The 23,753-nt window shown below is 41.4% G+C and overlaps 1 protein-coding gene and 1 long non-coding RNA gene across 3 annotated transcripts in view; one reads left to right on the forward strand and one right to left on the reverse strand.

The window, feature by feature from the left end:
- Positions 1–4,567, forward strand: part of LOC114625729 (histone-lysine N-methyltransferase SETMAR) — a 12,030-nt gene extending 7,463 nt beyond the window's left edge. The window contains exon 2 of the mRNA XM_028773111.1: positions 3,177–4,567. Within this exon, the coding sequence (XP_028628944.1) occupies positions 3,177–3,965 (789 nt within the window). The 3' untranslated portion in view covers positions 3,966–4,567. The remainder of the gene's footprint in view (positions 1–3,176) is intronic.
- LOC114625730 lies at positions 1,885–20,732 on the reverse strand. Of its 2 annotated transcripts, none has more exons than XR_003712118.1 (4): positions 20,709–20,732; positions 20,485–20,608; positions 19,603–19,647; positions 1,885–2,464 (listed from the first exon to the last, which is right to left on the reverse strand). It is a non-coding gene; the product is annotated as an uncharacterized LOC114625730 (long non-coding RNA). The 2 variants fall into 2 exon arrangements; XR_003712117.1 differs by having other exon boundaries at positions 1,885–2,467.
- Positions 20,733–23,753: the final 3,021 nt, after the last annotated feature.

The raw sequence follows: 23,753 nt of genomic DNA on the forward strand, positions 1-23,753 counted from the left end.
TCTCTCTCTCTCTCTCTCTCTCTCTCTCTCTCTCTCTCTCTCTCTCTCTCGTAAGGATCAAACCCAGCACATTCCTGGCACATGGTAGGAAAATATATAAAAGCATGTAAAAGAATATTTCATAGTAAATTATGAACTGGGGATATAGTTCAGCAGTAGAGCACTCATCTAGTATGTGTGAGGCCCTAGGTGCAATCTTCAGGATGGCAAAAATGAGTAAAATATATCAAAAGAGTCTTGAAAATACTTTTTTAAAATTTCTAAGTAGAAATAAACAACTAAATTTTAGGGGTAAAAAAGAAAGATACTCTTCTGGTTAGAAAACTACAGTAAGTCAAATTTGGTTTTTTAAAAAAAATCATCTCAGTTGGGGAGAAGATCATTTTATAGTTCAGTGACTTAATACTGTACTTTAAAAGGATGTGCTCCTTGAGGAACAAATCAGTTTAAAAATACTCTTCATGTAAGGTTTCACAAGGAGATCATAAAATCTTCATTTTACAGCTACTTCTTAAAATGCCCCAATAACCATTTACATTTCAATGCTGAATTGTTAAAAAGCCAAAAGTGGGTTCTGAGTAAGACAGACAGTGCATTTGATGGACAGGAGCATCTCTTTCATCCCTGTAGGACATCCCTGCTCAGCTAAAGTGGTAAGACACAATGCAAGAGGAAGCTCTTTAACTCCCCACCCGGAATCACTGTCTAAGCAGAAGGCTGGCCTGCCCCCCATCTCAGACTCCCACTCCTCACCTTCTTAATCTTTCACCAGGAATGCCAATCCTCCCCCAGTTCTGTGCTTTTTAAAGTATAGGCTTCTGCACTTAACCGCACAGCTCCCTACCAAGCCTCCACAGGAAGTGTCACAACATGCTGTTCAATGTTTTTCTAAAGATGAGCCAGGAGACATCCTGTTAACAAGGGACCGAGGTGGGCAGTTCCAAGATTCCTTGGGATCCTGTAAAATCCTTACTCCCAAATGAAAAGCCAAGTAGTTGGTGCCTTGCAGAACCACTCTTACCCAGCTCTTTTGACACATTGGCATGCCACTTTACTAAGGGTCAGAATAAACAGTCTCTATGAACTGCCTCCTACAGAAGAATGGTTTGGAAGGGGACTGGTCCAATTTCTTTTATTTGTACTAGTAAAGTCAGTGTTGCTTCTGATGGTAAGTTTGTTCCTTAAACAGATTAGATGCAAGTTAAAAAGACTCGAATCTAATCATATGCCCTCTTTGGACTGACTGCTTCCAGGTGAAGGCAAGCCTCCAGCCTCTTTCTGCTGCACACTTTCTATGTCTAAGCTGGGTTAGTCAGCTTTCTGCTGTTGTAAAAAAAAATGCCCGAGATTATCAGTTTAAAAAATTGAAAGGTTGTTGGGCATAACGGCTCACGTCTATAATCCAAGCACTTTAGAGGGATTAACAGAAGTTTTATGGCAGCTGAACACTGTCTTACCCCGCCACCATCTTCCTCACCTGCTCTCCACCTTCCCGTTTTTGAGCCAGGGTCTCTTATTGAACCTGAAACTCACTGATAGGCTATGTTGGCCCTCCAGTGAGTCCTGGGGATCCTGCTGCCTCCGTATCTCCAGTGCTAGAGTGACAGGTGCATGCTGCCACACCAGACTCTTTTTTAACATGTCTGCCTGGGAATCAGAGCCAGATCCCTGTGCTTGTATGGCAAGAGTCTACCAGCTGAGCCATCTCCCCAGCCCTAAAAGACACTTTAAGCTTCAGGGTTTAAAATTATGCTTCTTAGCAGCTGCAAGGAAACAATTACAGCAGCAGGCTTTCCAAGAGATTTTAGATTTGAGACTTTAATCTTCATATTTTATAAATGTAATGTTTTGAAAATTCAGGTACATTCAAAACACCAAGAAATGTTTCCAAATTGTCCATTTGTCATTTAATAAGAATAGAATTTCTTTACATGTATCAGATACATCTATAATTTATATATTGATACCTATGTAATACATTTCATCTTATAAATGATTATTTATAATTTCTGTGATTGATTTAACATTTATGACTTTCTAGCCTAGAATCTCTCATAATAAACATGTTTGTGCATACATTATCAGATAATGCTAAAAAGAAAAAAAAAAGCTAAGGATAAAATGCTAAACTTCATATAGATAGCAAACTGAGTAGGTTTTGGTCAAAGTGCTTGAGAATAAAGGATTATGAGTGCTCAGCCCTAAATGGAACATTTTCCTCAATCCTCCCACCTGTGCCAAGGCTGGGGAACGGCACAGAGAGGAGGTGGGGAAAGCAGAAGAGCTGGAGGATGCGGAGGCGCTCGGTGAAATGCCGTCCTGTGGACGTGACGAGGCTGCTGCACTCAGGAACTCACCGCAGCCGTGGTTACCTGGGAAGACTTTCACAAGATCAGACCAGCGAAAATCCCAGCATGGACGGGGAGATGACTCCTCTAACTTAGGCCCTCTTGGCAGATGACAGCTGCTGAAAGAAGGGAAATCGTTCCCTGGGATGTGGCTACCGACAGGTTGCCCGTTGTCCAGGGGACAGCCCCACATCACGCACATAAGGGTAGCACTAAGTGGACTTAGTAAGCTATTTAAAAAGAAAAAAAAAAAGATCCTATCATCATGAACACATATGCAGTTCATATAGGACAAAAAATAAAAATTTAGTCCCTGATACTCAGAACTGTGAGGGAAACAAACCAAGTTTCGAAAATTTCAGTTCCTGATTATAAGGAAAAAGATTCCTATTGTTATTTTACTCCTGTAAGACCACAAAACTTTGAATTTTGGAAGGGAATTTGTGGGACTGGAGAGAGGTCTCTGGAGTTCTTGCTATTTCTGCAGAGGACCTGAGTTTGGTTTCAAGCACTCTTTGTCAGGCAGCTTACAACCTCCTGTGACTTCAACTCCAGAGGATGAAAGTCCTCTTCTGATCCCCATTGGTACCTGCACACATGTAACATACACAGACACACACATTCACAGAAGTAAAAATCAAAACAAATCTTTAAAACTTAATTTCTGTAAGTAGGAGAGGATCTTCTAGGGCAATGTTTCAGTGTGTTATGTTCTTGCAGGCTTGTCTTACCATATTTCATATATGCTGGAATTTGAAAGTCCCCACCAAAAGCTACACATATGAAATACATGAATACCACTCTAACCAGTGTTTCTAATTTTTGCAGTATACTCCTGATCATGTAGCTGGGCCTGGAACAGAGATCGACCCCACAGAAATAACCTTCCCTGGATGTGCTTGCATTGAAACTCCATGTGTCCCTGGTACTTGCTCCTGTCTTCGCCACGAGAATAACTACGATGACAATTTATGCCTTAGGGATGTGGGATTGGAAGCAAAGTACGCCAGGCCGGTTTTTGAATGCAATGTTCTTTGCCAGTGTGGCGAGCACTGCAGAAACAGGGTGGTCCAGAATGGACTACAATTCCTTCTCCAGGTGTTCCAGACGGAAAAAAAAGGCTGGGGACTTCGGACCCTGGAATCTATACCCAAGGGAAGGTTCGTCTGTGAGTATGCTGGGGAGGTGTTAGGAGTCTCTGAAGTGCAAAGAAGAATTCACCTACAAACAACACATGACCCAAATTACATCATCGCCATCAGGGAGCACATTTACAATGGACAAGTCATGGAAACATTTGTCGACCCTACCCATGTAGGAAATATTGGGAGATTCCTCAATCATTCTTGTGAACCAAATCTGTTGATGATTCCCATCCGAATTGACTCAATGGTACCTAAGCTGGCACTTTTTGCAGCCAAAGATATTTTGCCAGGAGAAGAACTCTCTTATGACTATTCAGGAAGATTCCTTAATCAAATAAGCAGTAAAGACAAAGAAAGGATAGATTGTGGACCACCAAGAAAGCCTTGCTACTGTGGTGCCCAGTCATGCACCACTTTCCTGCCCTATGACAGTTCACTATATGGCCCCTTAGAAAATCCAGGCACCAGGTAGGAAAGGAAGTCCTACCTGCTGGCCCCTTTGTGGACAGAAATCAGAGGGAGCCAAGCATTAAGTGATTAAATTCCATCTGGGTTCATCTCCTGCAAGCAACCTACTCTCAAGGGAAGGCTACTTCATAGCCCACATCTTGCTAATCCCTGTAAGACAAGCGATTGCCCAGCCCTGTCTCTGCCAAGTTCCCTAGATTCAACTCAGCAATATGGCCCAGACTGTAGAATGTCCAACAATATATTCTTTTCCCAGAATACTTGTATTTGTACTAAATGTGAATAAGTAAATATATTGGAACTAGCAGGATACAAGTGAGAAAAGATGACAAGTATTTCTTCTTGGAAACCAGAAATCATACTTGATGGCTGGAGTTAGAACAGCCATCCTAAAGCCAGGATGACCCTGGCAAAGGGTCATTCAGAGCAAATCAACAAGATAGCTGGCACTGTAGGGAATACTGCTAGTCCTGAGCTGATGCCTCTGCACTTGGAGGTAAGGAGCCTACAATGGTAAGCCAGCCACTGTTGCCTCACATTTGAGCAAGATCCCAGCCTCACTTTTCGGCTAGTTTTGCTGGCAATAAAGCTGTTTGTCTTCTATCAGTCTGACTCCCGGTCTTATTTATTACTTGTTTGTTTCTAAACATGAATTAAGGAGGAATTAAGTTGTTCAGTTCACCTGCTAAAACTTAATAGTCACCGACAATAATAAAGCACAACCAATGATTTCCATTTCTAATCAGGTCATAAGAGGAAGCCTATGATAATGGGTTTGCTATTCTCTTGGCTATGTCACAGAGCTTGTGAAGTTAGGTTTCAAAACCTCAAAAAGCCTCACTCCTTCATTTATTAGTAACACAAGAATAACCCTGTCAACACCATAGAAGAAGCAGGTGGGTGTTTCATAACTCCATTTAAACTTGTGGAGGAACAAAGATTTCTAACTGCCCTTGTTAAAAGAAGAATAATAGAAAAACATCATCAACTACAGTCTAGATAATAGAGCTCAATAGTAAAACACTTGCCTAGTATGCAGAAGCTCTGGCATGTGTACGACAAGATAAATAAATAAGCAGACAGCTCTCTGAAATATCAGGTTCATTCTATGTGTATTCTGTGGAAATTAAATATCTTAAAAGGCAATTATTCAGTTGTAGCAGGATGGTTCCCCGTTGCTGCTACTGTTTGCAGTGGCACGACTGGGGACGAGCTAATGTGGGAGGAGGAAGAGGAGGAGGAAAAGGAGGAGCAAGGAAGGAGGAGAAGAGGAACTGGGGAGGAGGAGAAGATGGCTTAGGATGTGCACATGTCTCTAGCAGTCTAAGGTAGTTATAGTATCTATAGGTAGTATTAGGTATTGGGTAACAATGCTGGTTGTGTGGGCATCTTGTTAATTGAGCATTACCAAATATATATACCAATTGGAGAGCCATTATGTATTAAGATTCTTCATTCTACTGGGTACCGTGGGATGGTGGGTATTATCTGGGCTCAGCCAAGCTTTGTGGAGACAGCATGGTGGATTGGCAGAGTCATCTCCCATGCTGGTGTCGAATGGGTGCCAAGGGCCAGTGCTTCTGGCCAGCCTGAGCTGCAGTTAGAGCTGAGCAGTGGCACGAGCACGCTGGCTGCTCTTGGCCTCAGGCCTTGTCTAGTCAGTAACATGGCAGCTGCTTAAGAACAAGCCAGATCAGGTGGCACCGTTTTAAATATCCCCAACATTCTGTCATGTATATTATTAATAAAAAGAAATTGATTCCTGTAGTACATATAAGCCATACTACAAAAAGGCTCTGTGCTTTAAAAAGATTTCTATTATTTGTAACACTCTATTCCACTGTAGTGTTAGTTGTCCATTAGGGGAGAAAAAAACCCTGAATGTGAATTGTCTCAGTAAAGGTGCTGTGAATATATCAGAGTGTGTGTTCTCATAGCTTCAGAAATTATTCCTGGGAATGAGATAGTAGATTGTACATAAAAATGTCCCTAGTTTCAAGGGTACATTGTCAAAATAAACTAATTATTTCTCCCTGCCTATCTTTCAGGTACTTTGATTTCTTGAGGGTGGGGAGGGAATCCTATTTTTCATAAGTCAGCTTGTATCTCTCACTCCAAAATGGCTCTATTTGTTTTACTGTTACTAAAGGACATAAATGACATAAGAAGCAAGAAAGAAATCTTTGGGGCAAAATTTTTGGCTCAGTATCTGGTTAAGCTCTCCTTTGCTGCTTTTCACCTGCACTCTATTGGACATCTCCATCTTGACTTGGGGATATTCACAAAGGACAATCTGCTCAGACACATCAGCACCCAACTACAGGGAAAACTGAATACAAGAAACTTGAGATTTGTGTGTGTGTGTGTCCTTTGTCTTGTTACATTCTATTGCTCTGATAAAACACCATGACCAAGGCAACTTATAAAAGGAAGTTGGGCTTATGGTTCCAATGAGAGTCCATGAGGGCAAAGGCCTGTCAGCAGGAACAGCAGAGAGCTCACATCCTGATCCACAAGCACAAGGCAGAGAAAACAAACTGAGAATAGCATGAGTCGCTGAAGCCTCAAGACCCACCCTCAGTGACACACCTCCTCAAACAAGGCCACACCTCCTAGTCCTTCCCAAACAGTTCCATCAACTGGAAACCAGGTACTCAAGTGTATGAGCCCACTGGGGTCATTCTCAACTTAAACTGCCACATCCTCATGTACTTTCTTACTCTTAAATAAAACAAACTCCTGAAAACCATAGTCTGAAGGTTAAAGCTGAAGCCTTTTCTAAATGCCAAGTTAACTGTATTTGCTGTGTTTCCTTAATGCTACCATGGGAACTGCAAAGATTAAAGCACTGGTTGCTCTTGCAAAGGATCTAGGTTCTGTTCCCAGAATACACGTGACAACTCACAACCATTTGGAACTTCAGTTGCAGGGGATTTGATGCCCCTTCTGGCCTCTCTGGGCACATGCAACCCCATGTATATGTGATAAACATACATACAGGTACACAAAAAGTAAAAATGAAATTTTAAAGTCTGATACTTACACTTTTCAGAGAAAAGTATTTTAAAATATTTAAAAGATTTTTAAAAGATTTAAAAATCCTGCTTGACTGTGATTTTAAAAATGTATTTATATAATTCACCTGGTATGATAAAGATAGCACTTCACTTCTGTGGTCTTCCTAAGTCCCATCACCTTACTCTGGTCATGAGGCGGGAAAGTAAGATAAATGCAATAAGGAAGCATTCTACAAAAGTTTTGACCATAACTCCTCAAGAACTACTAGGTCAACAAAGACTAGGAAAGTCAGAGCAGAAGAAATGGCTCAGGAGTTAAAAAGCACAGGCCGTTCTTCCAAAAGACCTGGGTTCAATTCCAGCATCCATCTGAACTCCAGTTCCAGAATATCCAGTACCCTCTTTTGGCCCCTTTCAGCACTGTACAAATGTGGTACACTTAACTCAAGCAAAACACTCAAAGTAGACTTTTTTCTTTAACTACAAAAATACAAAAAAAAAAATGTAAGTCAGAAACAGCTACAGCCAAGACGAGGCAGAAGAGAGAGGACATCCAGATGTGATATGATGTCCTGGAACAGAAAAAACTACAGTATCAACTCCAGACTTCACTTAAGAGTGACATCTCAATGTAACAAGTGTAGCATGTGGAGATGGGATGTAAGGTACATGTATTGTGATTATAGTTGATGGCTCTGGGTGCTGGAACTCAGTTCTCTAGTTTTTCCCTAAATCTGAAACTGTTCTATAAACGTCTACTACAAAAGTAAATGCAAGCAATCTGAAAAACTATTTCTCTGATGAATATGTGTGTGTGTGTGCACGCACGCACACATACATGCACAGCAAGGAAGAGAATGAAAAGATACTTACTAAGGTCATTAGTTATTAGAGATGTTCAAACCAAAGCTACAGAGAGCACTTCAGATCCACTATGACAGCTAAAGTCAGAATAACAGTGATAAAAGCTGACAAGGCCAGCCTGGTCTACAGAGTAAGATCCAGGACAGCCAGGGCTATACAGAGAAACTCTGTCTTGAAAAACCAATATATATACATATATGTATGTATATATGTATGTATGTATGTATGTATGTACGTATGTACGTATGTATGTAGTTTGCAAGGCAGTTTAGCTTTACCTTACTTAATGTAACTAGGCAGAACCCCCAAAAACCCCAAATAGAGCTGTGACAGATTTGTGGTTACTAAAGGCTGGACACAGGCAGCATGGGGAGATTATGATGAATATTCTTGGCTATCAACTTGACTACATCTATATTTTACTTTAATGGTTGGGCATACCTGTGAAGGATTGTTTATTAATCAAACCACTTGATTTATTTATGGGTCTAATTATAATATTTACTTCTAAGGAAATAGTTCTTCAGGATTCTGGCATACACTGAAGACCAGCTAAGACATCCAGCCTTTTGAACTAAACATCTACTGGATTCTCAGACCTTCTACTGGTAGACAGCTGTTGTAGGACTAGAGGGAGCACAGCCTGTAAGCCATTCTAATAAGTCCCCTTTATATAGATAGATGATAGACAGACAGACGATAGAGAAATAGATAGGTTCTTTCTGTAAGTTATGTTCCTCTAGAGAACCCTGACAAAACCAGGGCTGCTGATTGCCAGAGATACTTGAGAAGGATAGTAAAATATCCCAGAGTTATTCAGGACTGTTGTGTAATTTGTTATGCTTTTTTAAAGGGGATAATTTTCTGAATTATAGCTCCACTAAGAAAAGGAGGGAAGAAGAGGGGAACAGAGGAGGAGGAACCTAAAGCCGGAAACCCTGAACATCCAGGTCAGAAATAACATCCGTAAGCCCTAGAAAAATGCTTGTCTACTTGCTTGGGACTGGTTTGTCTGTTTGTCTTTGTTTATGTTTGTTTATTTTCTGTATATGAGTGTTTTGCTTATATGTATGTCTATGCAGCACTGTGTATGCATAGTGTCCAAAGAGGTCAGAAGAGGGCGCTGGATCTCCTGGTACTGGAGTCAGATGTTTGTGAGCCACAATATGGATACTGAGACTCGAATCTGGGTCCTCTGTAAGATCAAGAGCTTATAACCCCCTTCCAGGAATCCCCCCAAGTTACTTTTTGTTTACAGAATAAGACACAGCTTTGCCTCATATTGTAAGATGCTTGTGGCTAGAGCCATTATTGCCACTATAGATGGATGCTGCTCTGGGATGCAGGAGGAATGTGAACTACAAAAGTGTTCGGGTTGGAAAGAAAAGAAGGAAGAAATCCTTCCTTTCAGCACAAACACAACTGATTCTTCAATAGCAGTGTATTATTTCCCTAGAGTGTGTTTCTCTTCCTATTCCCATTTAGAAGTCAAGAGGTGTTCACAAACTACACAGTACTTCCTGTGGCTGCCTGGAAACAGATATTTCAAACTATTATATAGCTCATGTTACTTTACATTTGTTTATGTGTGACTTTAAAAGTTTTATATTGATTCTTCTTAGCATCGTATTTAAGAGATGGTGGAAATATACCCCCAAAAGAAATAGTTTATATGATTAAATTATTTGTTTTCTGCAGTAATGATCATATATTGTATGTGACCCCATTACATTTGAACATGATAAATACATTTCATGGTTTGTTTTCATTGCCAGCTCAGCAGAATGAGCTCTGGTTTTTAAACACTAACACAGAACTACAATAACTGGAGGTTTCTCTTATTTGGTGTTAACAGACCAACTATATGAAAATCTTATTTGTTGTAACTCAATTTATGGTTTTACCGAAAGATGAGGAAAACAAATTTACAGAAACTACATAGTAGTTTATGAACCCAAGAAGGTCATTATTTTATTACCCATTCAAATATCACCACCTCAATGAATGCCAAGGCATGAGCAAAGAGGGTGGAATTTAGAAACATTCAGTGTTTCTGCCAACATTCACTCACATTACAACCAGCCTTTTATGTGGTGTCACTCATCTGGTTATGAGGATACTTTTGTCCACAGTTCTCCCACAAGCTGTCCTGGCCTTGATGCTTATAAAGGAGACAAGGGAATAGCTTCCCTGGCAAGGCTAATATAGTTCTCAAAGAACCAAAGTAATGCATAGAGACCCTACCCTCCTTGCCATCTTACCCCATGCTTCTTTCTGGCCTCAGCCTCTTGGCCGCCAGCTTTGCATTCCTCCCATCTCTTCCCACAAGAATCCGTCTGCCTTTGACATTCAGCATCTTATCATCATTTTTGTTGCCAGATTTCTAAACCTAGCATTATAGCAGGTCGATGAAAAACTGTTTCTCATACCTTTAGCCTTGAGATTCTCTTCTAGAGGATGCTTACAGGACCAGATTGTTTAACTTGACCTTCAAGTTAAACAAGTATACACACACACACACACACACACACACACGTACTTGTTACATTTAATTATACTCTCCCACCTTTGTTGAAGAATACTCATTCTTTTTTTCATTCTGGTGATCTTTTCAGATATTGCTGAACTATCTTGCCCTCTGTACCTTATGTTTATTTTCTACATGATTACTAGACATCTAGAAATAACAAGACAGCTAGTAATATATTCTACTCCCCCATTTCTCCCTCTTTCCTCCCTCCCTCTCCTTCCTTCCACCATTTCTTTCCCCCATCTTATTTGTGTCTGATACCACCCAGTTGTGCATCACTTCCATCAGTCTCAGTCACCTTGTCAGCATCATTATCAGCCACACACCCAGCCTTATGACACACCACCATAGTTAAATGAGGAAATACAAATGACCTGATCTACCCTGTATCCATCTGTGTTATGTCATACCTGGCTAACCTGATAATCCTCTGGTCCAGGTATATTGACTATGCATACTAATTGACAAAGACAACCAATTACTGAGCAATGACATCACTCGTTTCAACTCCACACCCAGTGATGTCTTCCCACTGTGCCAGATCTCCACACCTCCCTGCATCATTTGACTGGTTCCATCTCTTCCTAAGCTGCCACTATAGATCATTTAAACATTTAAACAGAATATGGGGAGGGTGGTAAAATATAAACCTAGATTGCCTTTAATCAAGTCTGAGCCATTTTCTTGATTGATGATTGATGTATGAAGGTCCAGTCCACTCACGGCAGTGCCACCCCTGAGCAGGTGGTCCTGGGGTATACAAGAAAGCAAACTGAGCAAGCCATGAGGAGCAAGCAACATTCCTCCATGGTCTCTACTTCAGTTCCTACCTCAGCTTCCTTCAAAAGATTGTAATCTGAGACACATAAGCCAAATAATTTGTTTCCTCCCTAAATTGCCTTAGTCATGGTGCTTTATCACAGCAACAGAAACCAAACGAAGACAAACTATACCTCCTAGTTTACATCTGAACATAACTGAATCCCTTCTGTTTGAGTTGTTGTGGTTTGTAAGAATTGTTTGCTGGCCACTGTATATCCCTTATCTACCCAGCTCCTGCAAACAGCTTAAGATCCACTTCCCCTCCAGTAGCCAACTCACCTCCTTCCCAGCTCTAGCCATACAGAACCTTAATGTTCAAACAAAGCTCAAAAATGTAGATCCTTAACAGACACCAGCATCTACTCCATCTGAATGTGCTTTACTAAAATTGTTCTAAACATTTTGGCTTGTTCAGAATAAGTTGGATATTAGCAGTCATATTGTAGACCTTTTCCCTAATATCTTCAAGATAATTAAATCAATCATTGAAAGTAATAAAAATAAAGTTTTAAAAACTTTAAACCAATTCAGTCAGCCAATTAATTCACAAATGTTTGTTAATTATTCTCACACATCCAAAATGTATAAAGTTAGGAGCGCTGGGAGAACACGAGAGCCTCAGGTACAGAGTTTGTACAATAACATTTTAGGTTTTCTTTTTAGTCACAAAATGCAAGTGTTAACTGTAAAAGAGAAAAGCAAAAACAACAAAAAACCTTGATTGTGATGCTGGGAAGAGAGCTCCATGGGCAAAGTGCATGTTGTATAAGCAGGAAGCCATGAGTTCAAATCCCAGAGCCTAAAAGCCAAGCACGGTACCTCGAGTCATAGCGCCCAAGAGGCAGAAACAAAAGGATGCCTCCTGGTCAATGACTGACTAGTCAATCATTGAGCTCAAGGTTCAGTGAGAGACTGTATCTCAAAAAACCAGGCAGACAGTAATGGAAGAAGGCCCTAACTTCAACCTGAAGCATGCAGATGTGCCCTCACACATGTGCATACACTACCTTCCCCAACTTCAACCTGAAGCATGCAGATGTGCCCTCACACAGGTACACACACTACCCTCCACACACAGTAAAATAAAATGATCTGAGTTTTCCTTTTCCCACAAACACTAATTTTTTTTTTACCCCAACCCTGTACACCTCGTGAAAGATGTATGCACTGTAGCTTTCGTATTCACAGACTGCCTCTTTGAATATTTGACCATCAAAACTGATTTAAAGTTTCACAAGAGCACATCTTGTTCTGAACTGGCTGTACCCAAAAAAAGAAAAAAAAAGTGACAAAGAACATCACACAGGCTGGCATTGTTGCCAGAAAGCACATCTGCCAAATTTGTTCTCGTCAAACACAAGTCCTGGCCATTATAACAGCATTAAAAAGGAGACAAACAGGAGAGGAGGCAAAAAGAAAAATATGATCAAATAGGGACTTGGGCTAGCATGTCTCCTCACAGGAAGCAGGGGGACCTGGGGTGATGATACCCAGGAGATTAGGGTGAGTTCTGACATTTTAAAGGGGAGTTAAAACCCTAGCTTTTTTGTATAAGACTTAGGCATTTTTTTCCATTTCTGCTATGAACTTATATATAAATACAATGTGTGTATTTATATACACATACTGCTTTCCTATTTTATTAGTTTTCCAAACAGAGAAACATGTATTCTTTTCACCACATAATAGTACAATATCAGATTACAAAATATCTTTACATTTTTTTCAGAGTCTGGGGACTAGGGAGATAGCTCATCTGGGCAGATGCCCTGTAAGTATGAGTTCAGTAACGTGGGAATGAACCAGTGAGCAGTCCCTACAACCCACATCAAAACCCAACAGGTGTAATGAGACAGACTCATAACCCCAGAGTTGGGGTGTGGGGGGCTGGGGACAGGTAAATCTCAGGTATGAATCTTGGGTTTGCCGGGATAAAGGTTACTTTTACTTTTTTCTTTTCTATCTACAAAGAAAGTCATTTGAAATACTCCAGTCCCAGTTTCAGTTCATAGAGAATGTTGCTCTGGGGACACAGTAAGAATTCACCTCTTCTCACAGTGCCAACCTGATTATAAATCTTGCAGAGATCATGAGACACAGAAGTTTGGGGACCATGATCATGGTGCAGACCCTCCAGTTTCCAACAACAACAAAAGCACATGCCAAGTATAACCTAAAGGCTACATAGCACCAGGGAGTTGCTAGAAGATCCACTTTGTCCTCTCCTCAGTCACACAAATGTCAAAACCTTTGGTCATTTAGCAATATTTAGTAGGCAGTCACTGTGCAGGAGCCCCCACAGAGGAGTTTCGTTCTATCCTAGAGCTTATGGTAACTACTGGTACTTGAAGCATTACAGAGCCTTGGTTTCAGGGACTGAAGAGAAGGCACCACACCCTGCTCAGTTCCTAGTGCCCACTGACGTAGCTCACAACCACTTTTAACTTCATCTCCAAGAAATCTAATATCATTTTCTGGTTTCCACATGCGTCTGCAGTAAAGTGTGCATGCTAGCACATGTACACACACACACACACACACACACACACACACACACAATTAAAAATAAAATAACCTACTTATACCAGGTTTTCTTTGGCTGGCATTGCCTTTGCACTAACTCCCAGGGGGGTCTACAACAGGTCCCTGCCAAGGGCAATGATCCTTCCCAACTGTTTTGGTTTTGTTTTGTTGCTCTCAGGAAGGGGGCAAGAAATACAGAATAAGGAAGTTGCCAATAACAAGGCCACCAAGATGACCCAGGAATAACTCACTTAATCTAACATCTCTAAGCAGAGTCTTCCAGGATGCCCTTCCTTCCATTTTTCTGTAAGAGAGAGGGTTCAATATAATTCAAATCCACTTTCCACACATACTACAACCTAACCTCCCAAGAGGCAAGAGGTCCCATGGCTAAGAAGGTAGGAACAGAGACTTAAGGTTCATAATCCCAGGACTCATTTTGATCCAACAAACTAAATTCTCTGAGAGGACACTCAGGAAAATATATTTTGAACAGTCTCTTGACAAATGCTTCTTGTGCAACAACCTGGGCCTGGTCCAGTGACCAATTCTGCAGATCTTATAAGACGGAACCAAGAGATGAGGTGCTGGAACATGATGAGACTAGGTAGCAGGCAGACCTCTCTGGCTCTTAGAGCATCCTTGTTAACTCTCAGAGGCACACGAGGGCAGAGCCAGCCCAAATGAGCCGTATATAGGAAAGGTCAGACTTATTAGCTCAGCAAGGGACCCAGCTTACCAAACCACAGGCAGAGAAGCAGCATTGAACTGCAGGCACTTGGGAGGTCACTGTCAATTGTGGGCAGAGGGAAGAGTGGAAAGAATCTGCTCCCGGGGATGGAATTGATTAACTGTGCATCACTTCTGCAAACTGGAGTCATTTGCAACCAAGAGTGAACCAAGCTGCATACCCCAGGGTAGCATTTCAGCCACAGAAAGCTGAGAAGACTGTAGTGCTAGACCACAAGAAGACCAGGGCTTGATTTGCCCACCACCACTGTCCAGCCCCATGACAGCTATTCCTGAACCCTGCAGAAGAATTTCCCCTATGCCGAGCTCTGCTGGCTCTTCTCAGACTCAAAGTAGGATAAAGAACTCTTGAAGTACAGCAGAGTCCCTGTGTTGGAGTATATAACATGGGTATACCCTTTCCTGTGTTGTAAACTGCTACAGAGGGCTGGCAATATCCATCACTATTAAAATAAGTGTGTGTTTAAATACAGCATATGAGCTCCAGGAACTTATCCTACCAACATATTGCCACTTATTACCAAAGATAAATAAGCAAGAACTGGTCTGCTGAAACATTTTAACAGTGAAGATTTAAAAAAATAACCCAGATACTTAGGGTAAAGGAATGTTTAAATCAAACCAATTACTTTAAAATGAACTATACCTGGGCTGTGGAGACAACTCAGCGGTTCAGAGTATTTGCTGCTGTTTCAGAAGACCCAAGATTGCTTCCTAACACCCAGGTCAAGTGAAACAAATCACCTGTAACTCCAGCTATAGGGAATTAACACCATACTCTGGTCTTTGCAGGTACCTGCATTCACATACTCACACAGACACACACATACACAGACAGACAGACAGACAGATACACACACACACACACACACACACACACTCATAATTTAAAGCAACAACAATACTCTAGGCGTTGGAGAGATGGCTCAATGGTTTAAGACATGCAGAGGACTCAAGTTTGATTACCAGCAACCACATGGCAGCTAAGAATCACCTGTAACTCTAGTTCCAGAGGATGCCACACATCCTTCTTGGCCTCCGAGAGCACATGTACTCACATGCACATACACACAGACACAAGCATATACACACAGAGCACATGTACTCACATGCACATACACACAGACACAGACACAAGCATATACACATAATTTAAAAATGAAATATTCTAAAAGGTGCACTTCAAAAATTTTAAAAGGAGCGATTGCAGAGATGGTTCAGTGGTTAGGGGCACTGTCTTCTCTTCCAGAAGACTGGGCTCCAGTTCCCAGAAATTACATAGCCGTTCAGAACCGTCTACAATTCCAGCTCCAAAGATAGAGTATTTACAGATTCTTTTTCTTTCAGTGATGGGTATCAAACTCTCACACCATTACAAATGTTAAGCAGGTGTTCTCTAAGTTATATACCCCAGCTCTACTTTGGTTTAGATTTTTTATACATTCCATATCATTTCTATATGTGAGCACAGACATGATTGTGCGTATCAGCTGATTCTGTACATATCAGTACACATGTATAGTATTGTTTATAAATGCATAGAAAAATCTGGAAAGAGACTATTGACAATGATAACTGACTGCCGTGGGTTTGAAAGATCAGAATTTACAGAATAAAAGAGAAACACCACAGAGTGAGAAGGGGGTGGGGAACAGAAAGAACATTTTATGTTGTGTTGTTTGCTTTTGAAAGTCTCTTTACATAGCTAAGCCCAAGGCCGGCCTCAAATCAACAGTCTCTCTGCCTCAACCTCTACTTACTCCTTTGAGTTTCTAGTTTTACCCCAGGTATTGATTACATATGATAAATTTTTAAAATACAGATTTTTCTGGAGAAACTTGATACATAGCTATTAATAATACTTTTTAAGATTATAATATAAAATCACATCATTTCTTCCCTTTTCTCCCTCCCCTATACCTCTACTTGTTCTCTTTCAAACATATAACCTCTATTTTTCATTAATTGTTGTTACATGCATATATGCATATATATTTATTTCCCTAAATATAACCTGCTCAGTCTCTATAATGCTACTTGTATGTACATTTTCAGGGAGCTTCGGTATTGGATAAGCAGTTGGTGTGCTCTTCTCTGGGGAAGATGATTTCTCCCGCTCTCAGCCTTCCACAGTTCTCTGTGTAGGGCTGAGGCCTCCTGGGCTTTCTGCCATGCATCTTGGAATGTCTGTTGTCCCTGTTCACCTCCCGTTATGCAGTCATGCAGGTGAGACTTTATGGGTGTAGCTTCTGAGATGGCAGACACAGGACAGAGTTTCACAGCAAATCCTCTACTCTTCTATCTGTTGTGACCCCTCTGCCCCCTCTTCTGCCATGTCCTCTGAGCCTTAGGTTTGGGGATGTTCAGTAAATTTATACACTGAGGCTAGGCTCCACACCTTTGCATTGTGATTGGTTGTGGTTCTCTGTAATGGTATTCATCCATTGCAAAGACAAGTTTCCTTAATAAGAGATGATGTAAGATAAGTCTTAATAAGAGTAATGTTTCAAAAAACTCCAATTGAAAAGATGAGGAATAATTTCAAAGCTCTCTTTCTGTCCGTTCTTTACAAAGCTAGCAGGAAATGATGGCTCAGCAGATAAGAGCACTGGCTGCTCCTGAAGTGGACCTAGGTCTGGGTCCCAGCACCCACAAAATGCTCACAACTGTCTTGGAGTTCCAGTTCAAAGGAATATGACACTCTCTTCTGACCTTGGTGGACACCAGACACTTGTGATGCACACACATACAGGTAGGCAAAACACTCACACACATAAACTAAAACCAAATAAACAAATAAAAACAAACAGCTGAACATTAACTCATGAGAAGAAATTATCTACCCCATCTAGTTTAGCTCCTTCCTCTTAGCAACCCTAAATCCACAGCACCCCTAAATAAAAAGTCCTCCAAATTTACAGAGGATTTAGTCAAAAAACTGTAAGAAAACAATAAAATAAATAACTACAAAGGCCATCTGGCCACTAGAGGGAGAACGTTACACATAAAAGCACAGCCACCTTACAGAGGAATGTGGCCACAGGAGGAGGTGCAAATGTTGGCACTGCTCAAAGCTCAGAGACCACAAACAATGACCACTGTGTTCCAGTCTTTGCCTTCCCTAATATGTCCTGAAGCGAAGGCCTCCGCTAATGATTACACACATGATCGTGACTGTCGTGATGGCGGGTTTCTACCACCAGCACTCAACTATTTACAACTGTTCTGGAACAGAAGCAAAGGGCAGCTGGAAGCTGCCCCCAAAATTGTTTCTTAAGGAACAATGCTCCATTTTGAGCCCAGCAGCACAGGTAAGAGAACAGGAAAGGTCACCCTTGTTTCACAAAAATCAGGGGACTTAATAGTAAGTTTTGCAGCCTTTGGCTGAATAGGCACAGGGAACACACTCTTCCCCTTCTTCTTCATATTGGATCTCAGGCCCCTCTATCCATTTCATTCTTTTCATGCACTTGAGCCTGGCACAGATAAGCTGACAACGTATCCATGGTTGCCATTATTTCCAGCAAGATGACTCTTTCCCATATATCCACCCTTCTTCTACTTCACCTCTAAGACAAATTCACATCTTGAGAGTCATCTAATCATTTGTAAAAATAAGTGATACATGCTGCATGGAGGGGGAGGATGGGCTGAAAATCTGTCTTTCCATTTCCAAAAAATGCCATGGTCTTAACTTTGGATGTCTCATTAACTCATTGGAGGGACTAAGATTTGGCAGAGCAGAGACATTCTGAGAAGGGACCAGATTTAAGGCAAGTCAAGGGTCTTTGCATGGATCAACCTATACTTCTGTAACAGCCCTGGCTGGGTTCTATGCCGTCTATACATACTTTCACTTAATTTTCAAACCTTAAATGGGTTGATGAAGCCACAGATCTAACAAGAGGTGGGACCAGACTTAAAATGATTGAATTACACAGCCTGAAGCTCATGTTCTCAACCACAAAGCTACCTCCCACCTGGCTGTTTCTCCCTATGGGTTTTTTTTTTTCTTGACCTGAAAATCTCTCAGACTCCATCCATGCTTCCTGATACCAAACTCACAATCAAGTCACAGATCCAATACCATAGCAGCGACAAAAACAGTAAGTCCTGGTCCTACCTCATCCCACAGCTGCCCCAGGGCGCCTTGCAGACACATAGAGTCCTAGTTTCCTACATGCCCATTGGGAATAATGACCCAAAACAACTAGTTCCTCCCACCACCGTGCTCCAAATCAAATTAGATCATGGGCATTATGCACTCCGTACAAGGCTGAGCACCCAGAAGGTGCCTGAAATTAATAGTTGGGAAGCAAACCTGAGGAGGTGGAGTAATCACAAGCCATAGCACCAAGAAGTCAAACCTCAGCAGGAAAGAGCAAAGTGGGTGCTTCAGACAGCAACAGCCTGCCCCCTCTCACTGGCTTTGTAATACAGCCATCTCCTAAAGGGAGGACATTAAGGACACACAAGGTCCTAGACCATTGTGCCCTCAAGTGAAGGCTTCTATGTTGAGGAATCTTGCTTCTCATGTACTGAATACATGTGGAACCCTTGAAGTCTGACACTAGACTGATTCCAGCTACAAAGCTTGTCCATACACCAGATGACATTTCAAAGGCTATGTGGAAGATGTGACATGCCATGGCAGTTTCTTGGAAGGTCATTTAAGCTGTTCTTAGAGTAATTTGTGCTCAGTTCTTGCTGGCTGTCTTCAGAGGGGTTGGAGAAGGGTGGGTCATGTTCTTCAAAGACAAAGACAGTTAGTTACTGTGGGACCATGCTTTTCTCCTAGAGAAACCTTAAATGGGCTGATGAACTCAATCAAAGCCACAGATCTAACAAGTGGTGGATCTTCACTCTCAAAGTTCTCACTCCTAAAAATGGCAGAGAATTTAAAAGAAGCTATACACCATGAAGTCTCTTGAAAATTGTACAGTACACTTATGTGATACTAGGAAATAATAATAATAATTTAATAAAGTTGAAAATACTGCTGACCCACTGACCCCGATGATGCCGAGATCCTCAGAGCCCCAGACATTATCACACAAACTGCTGAGCTAGGAAAGCACTGTACCCCGTGAGTCCTTTCTCCCAAACCCTAATTGTTCCCTTGAACATCATCTTACTGTTTAAATGCAGGAGTTGCTGAAGTGAGAACGGAGATTCTGGACCTGTAATCACAGAGAAAAGAATGAATTTAAATCACGAGGCTGAACTAAACCAAAATCAAATCAGCTCAGAGACCCCACCAACCAACAGGCTGCACTCCCTTTCCTGCTCTTTGCTAAATTGCTATGCTCATGAGTAACTTCTCTTTTAATTGAGATGCTGGGGATCAAACTAAGGGCCTTGGACATGCCAGGTAAGCACTCTGCCAGTGAATTACAAGGCCAGCCCCACAAGAAGCACTTTCATTGTGAGGCAGGTTAAAGAGGATAAGCTTCAGAATTACAGACGACAGCAAATACCAGATCCAACTTTCCTTTTGCAATATACTTTGTGGAGCAGACAGACCATGTAGCATAAGAGGGATAATTGCAAAGTCAGGGATCTAGGATACAAGTTGTCAATTAATGGAGATCTGAGTCACACTTTCATGTAGCCTTAGTCCATTTTGTTCTTTGTCTACTTGACTGTCCTATCTCTTCCTCTGCTTTGTTTTTTTAACATGTTTGTGTGTGTGTGTGTGTGTGTGTGTGAACATGTATGAGTACACATAGGCCACAGCATACCTGTGGAAGTCAGAGAACACTTAGCAGGAGTCTGTTCCCTTCTTCCATCATATGGAACCAAGGTATCAAACTTGGGTCGTCACGCTTGGCAGCAAGTGACCTACTTACTGAGCCCCTCATCTGCTTTTAATAACAGAATCACAACAGAAATGAGGAGCTAGGAAACCGTGATGAAGTACACCACACTAAACACTTGAGTTTCACATTCTCTCCTTGATCCGTAATCCCCATAGGTGGGCATTATCACCAAATATATTTTACCTTGAAGATTGTTACCTGCCTAAAGGTGTCTCAGAGAAGTAGACAGGAACAGAGGGACAGGATCCGCAATGACCTCCTTCAACATGATGCTGAAGACAATTACTGAAGGACAAGATTCAAGACACATTTTCCTGTGTCACTTAAAGAAAGATAAGATTGTATTTGTCAAGTGTATAAAGAGAAAAGACTTGCAGACATTGAGAAAGCAAACAACAGGCATGAACAAAATGAAGGCAAACCTTTATCGGGTCATGAGGACAGCCTCACCTCTTTGGCTCTGGCAGCCGTTAGCTAGTTTCAGTTTTCTCCTAGGCTGATTCTGAGCTTCAAATAGCACTTTGCTGAGGTGCCAAACTGACATGATAGAAGTCACTCTGATAGCTTCCATTCCCTTCAGCAGATAAAGCACAGAGTCTGTCAAACAGGGCCTAGATTCACGCCAGGAGAGCAATTCTATCTGACCTTCAATTATTCTGAAATTCCAAAGACCCAATGAACCAGCCTTTTTGTGATGAAGGTTTTGGGGTCAGTGACCATTCGGGGACAGGTTAGAATCTGAAGCTGGCCATTTTGATCCCTTGGTTTTAATCCCTTGAACCTTCTGAACTCAAATAAGGCAAGTTTCAAAATCCAGTGTTTCTTACCTCACAGCCTACCTAAATATCATCTGTAATGATTTTGCTTAATCAAAAAAATTAATTAAACTCTGGCTCTACTGATCTAAACACAACAGTGGGAAAAGGGAGCTCTGGCTAGCTGCCAAGGTTTCATCCCAGGTTCTCAGAGTTAATAATTTCCATGGTGTTTTAAGAATGAGAAACACCAAAGGCCAGATTCTGACAAACCTGTGGAACTAAGGTCTGTTCTGGGGACTTTGTATTACAAGAAGCAAGTTTCAACCGCTAAAAATGAAGCCATTGGTCAGGAACCTGACATTTGTGGTACTACCTGGTATTAACCGGAAAACTTAGTGATGAAGGGCAAAGGGAATGAAAATGTACTGTCAGTGTGTCTACTGAGCACACAATTCTGTGAACTCATTCTAGGTGTGATGGGGTGGGGAAGGAGGCATGGAGCTTTCCAAGGGACTTCTGGGCAAAATGAGACCCCTAGGCAAGCTGCTGCCCTTTCTCTCACATACTCTTTGAGTACTATTTGAGGATCAGTCATTCTTCCCATGTATACTGCACTCCATAAAATGAATTTTTCAGTGTACCTTTTACCCATTCTTCAGATTTACTTGATTTTGTAACGTGTATAGTGTTTTACCTACCTGTGTGTCTGCATCATGAGAATGCCTATCGTCCACAGATGTCAGATCCTCTGGAACTGGAGTTACAGGTGGCTGAGAGTTACCATGTAGGTGCCAGGAACTGAACCTAGATCTTCTGAAAGAGCATGACACAGACCTATAACCTCAGGACTCAGGGTAAGAGGATATGTGGAAATGTAGGGCTTTTAGGCCACACAACAGGAGGGAAGTGAAGGGATCAGCAAGTGCAGGTGCTTGCTGCTAACCGTTACTACCTGAGTTTGAGTACCAGGACATACAGGACAGAAGATTTGCACACATGACCTCCATGTGTGTGGTAGCACATAAACACATACAAGCATAAAAGGTAGTAAGAAATGTTATTTTAAATGCAAATATCTAGCTCTTTCCTAACAATTTAGCAGTGCCAGCCTGCACTCTCAGCCTCTTAAAATGGGCCTCACACACAGCTTGCTCCACCTGTGGCACTTCAGGTTTGCTGTTGTTCTGGGTGCCTCACCCACCCCTACTCCCACTATACTTCCTTTTCCTGATAACTAGCCTATGGATTAATCCTTTTGTGCTAAGATAATTGTCCACGGAAAGGAGGAAGAGGAGAAAAAGATGTACTTATAGCATCATTTCAAAATGAAAAAAAAAATCAATGAAATAAAAACACCTCTATAGTGCCTCTTATAAAAGTCCTGAAGTTTTGAGACAGAAAGCAAATGATGTTTGTTTCCAAAAATTCCCCTGTTCTATGTCAGCCATAGATTTAACTTCATGGAAAAAATTCTAAGTGCTACTGGAAAACTGCAGATAAAGATGATGTCTTTAGTAAAGCTGATCACCAGACAAGTGAGAACGCTGTGATTCCCATGGTTGAAGGCCATTATTCTATTTTATGTCAACATTCAGTTATCAGGGAAGACATGGAAACAGAAGTGACCCACTCTCACACTATTTTGAAACCACCATGTTCCCACACCCGTGCCCTAATCAACACCTACTGAGATAAACAGTACCTTTCATTTTACTCTTTTCCTGAAAAGCAACAGACAACTGAAATGTTTTGTCCAAAAGAGGTGGGAAGATGGAGGGGAAAAGAAATCTGCATTGAGTTGTGTTCCCTTTAAACTATAGGCTGAGCCTTGTGAAGTTTGCAACAGATTTGCAATTCAATATTCTACAAGAAGGAAGTGTCACTCTTGGTTGCCACCCCCATCACCTGCCAACTCTGGGTCCCTTCTAATCATGTTTTCTAAGGCCTTCAGAAAGAAGAAATGCCTACTTCCCACTCAACTAATATATACAACACACTCTTCAAATAAAGCATGAGTATCAGGAAAATGAGGCCAAAACAGACTGAAAAACATACTCCAAATTCCTTCTATGCACCAATGGAGACAAGAAACAAAAACTGTTAGAAGGCAACCTAAAATAAGGGCAACTGAAGGAGACACTAGATATAAACAAGCTGCTTTTCCATACTGAAACTGGTCCCCCTGACAATCTGTCTGCCATAGAACTTATTTAATGCAAAATGACAAAGTGACTAACAAGCAGGAAATATAGGGTGGTGAGTTGTATTGGGCTCTGTAGGAGTTGCAACAAATTTTGAAATAAGCAAGCACAAACTTCCTTGCAATCAATTTAGGAAGATCTTCAGAAAATAAAAATAAAACAACTAAAACTCCTTTGGGGATGCCCTTCCTTAATGCAAGAGTGGTTAAGTTAGAAGCTTAGGAAACTGTTCCATTTCCTATTATGTTAAGCTCTCCTGGGAGCAGAAAATGCAACTAAGAAACTGCAAAGACACTGCTTCATAAAAAACAACTGAGGAGGAGTCTAGTCCCTGAATCCAGGTTTGACTTTTGATGGAAATGGTCTCCATTAGAAGCACAAGAGTTTAAGGGTTCGGATCCTAAAGGGAGAGTGTAAGGGGATACAGGGACAAGGGCATGAATAGTTCTAACTCTCCTTACAGATGGCAGTAGGGACTCCATTAGGGTCCTGGTTTCCTTAAGACACC

Source organism: Grammomys surdaster, unplaced genomic scaffold (genome assembly GCF_004785775.1).
Source record: "Grammomys surdaster isolate TR1022 unplaced genomic scaffold, NIH_TR_1.0 220, whole genome shotgun sequence".
Lineage (NCBI taxonomy): Eukaryota > Metazoa > Chordata > Mammalia > Rodentia > Muridae > Grammomys > Grammomys surdaster.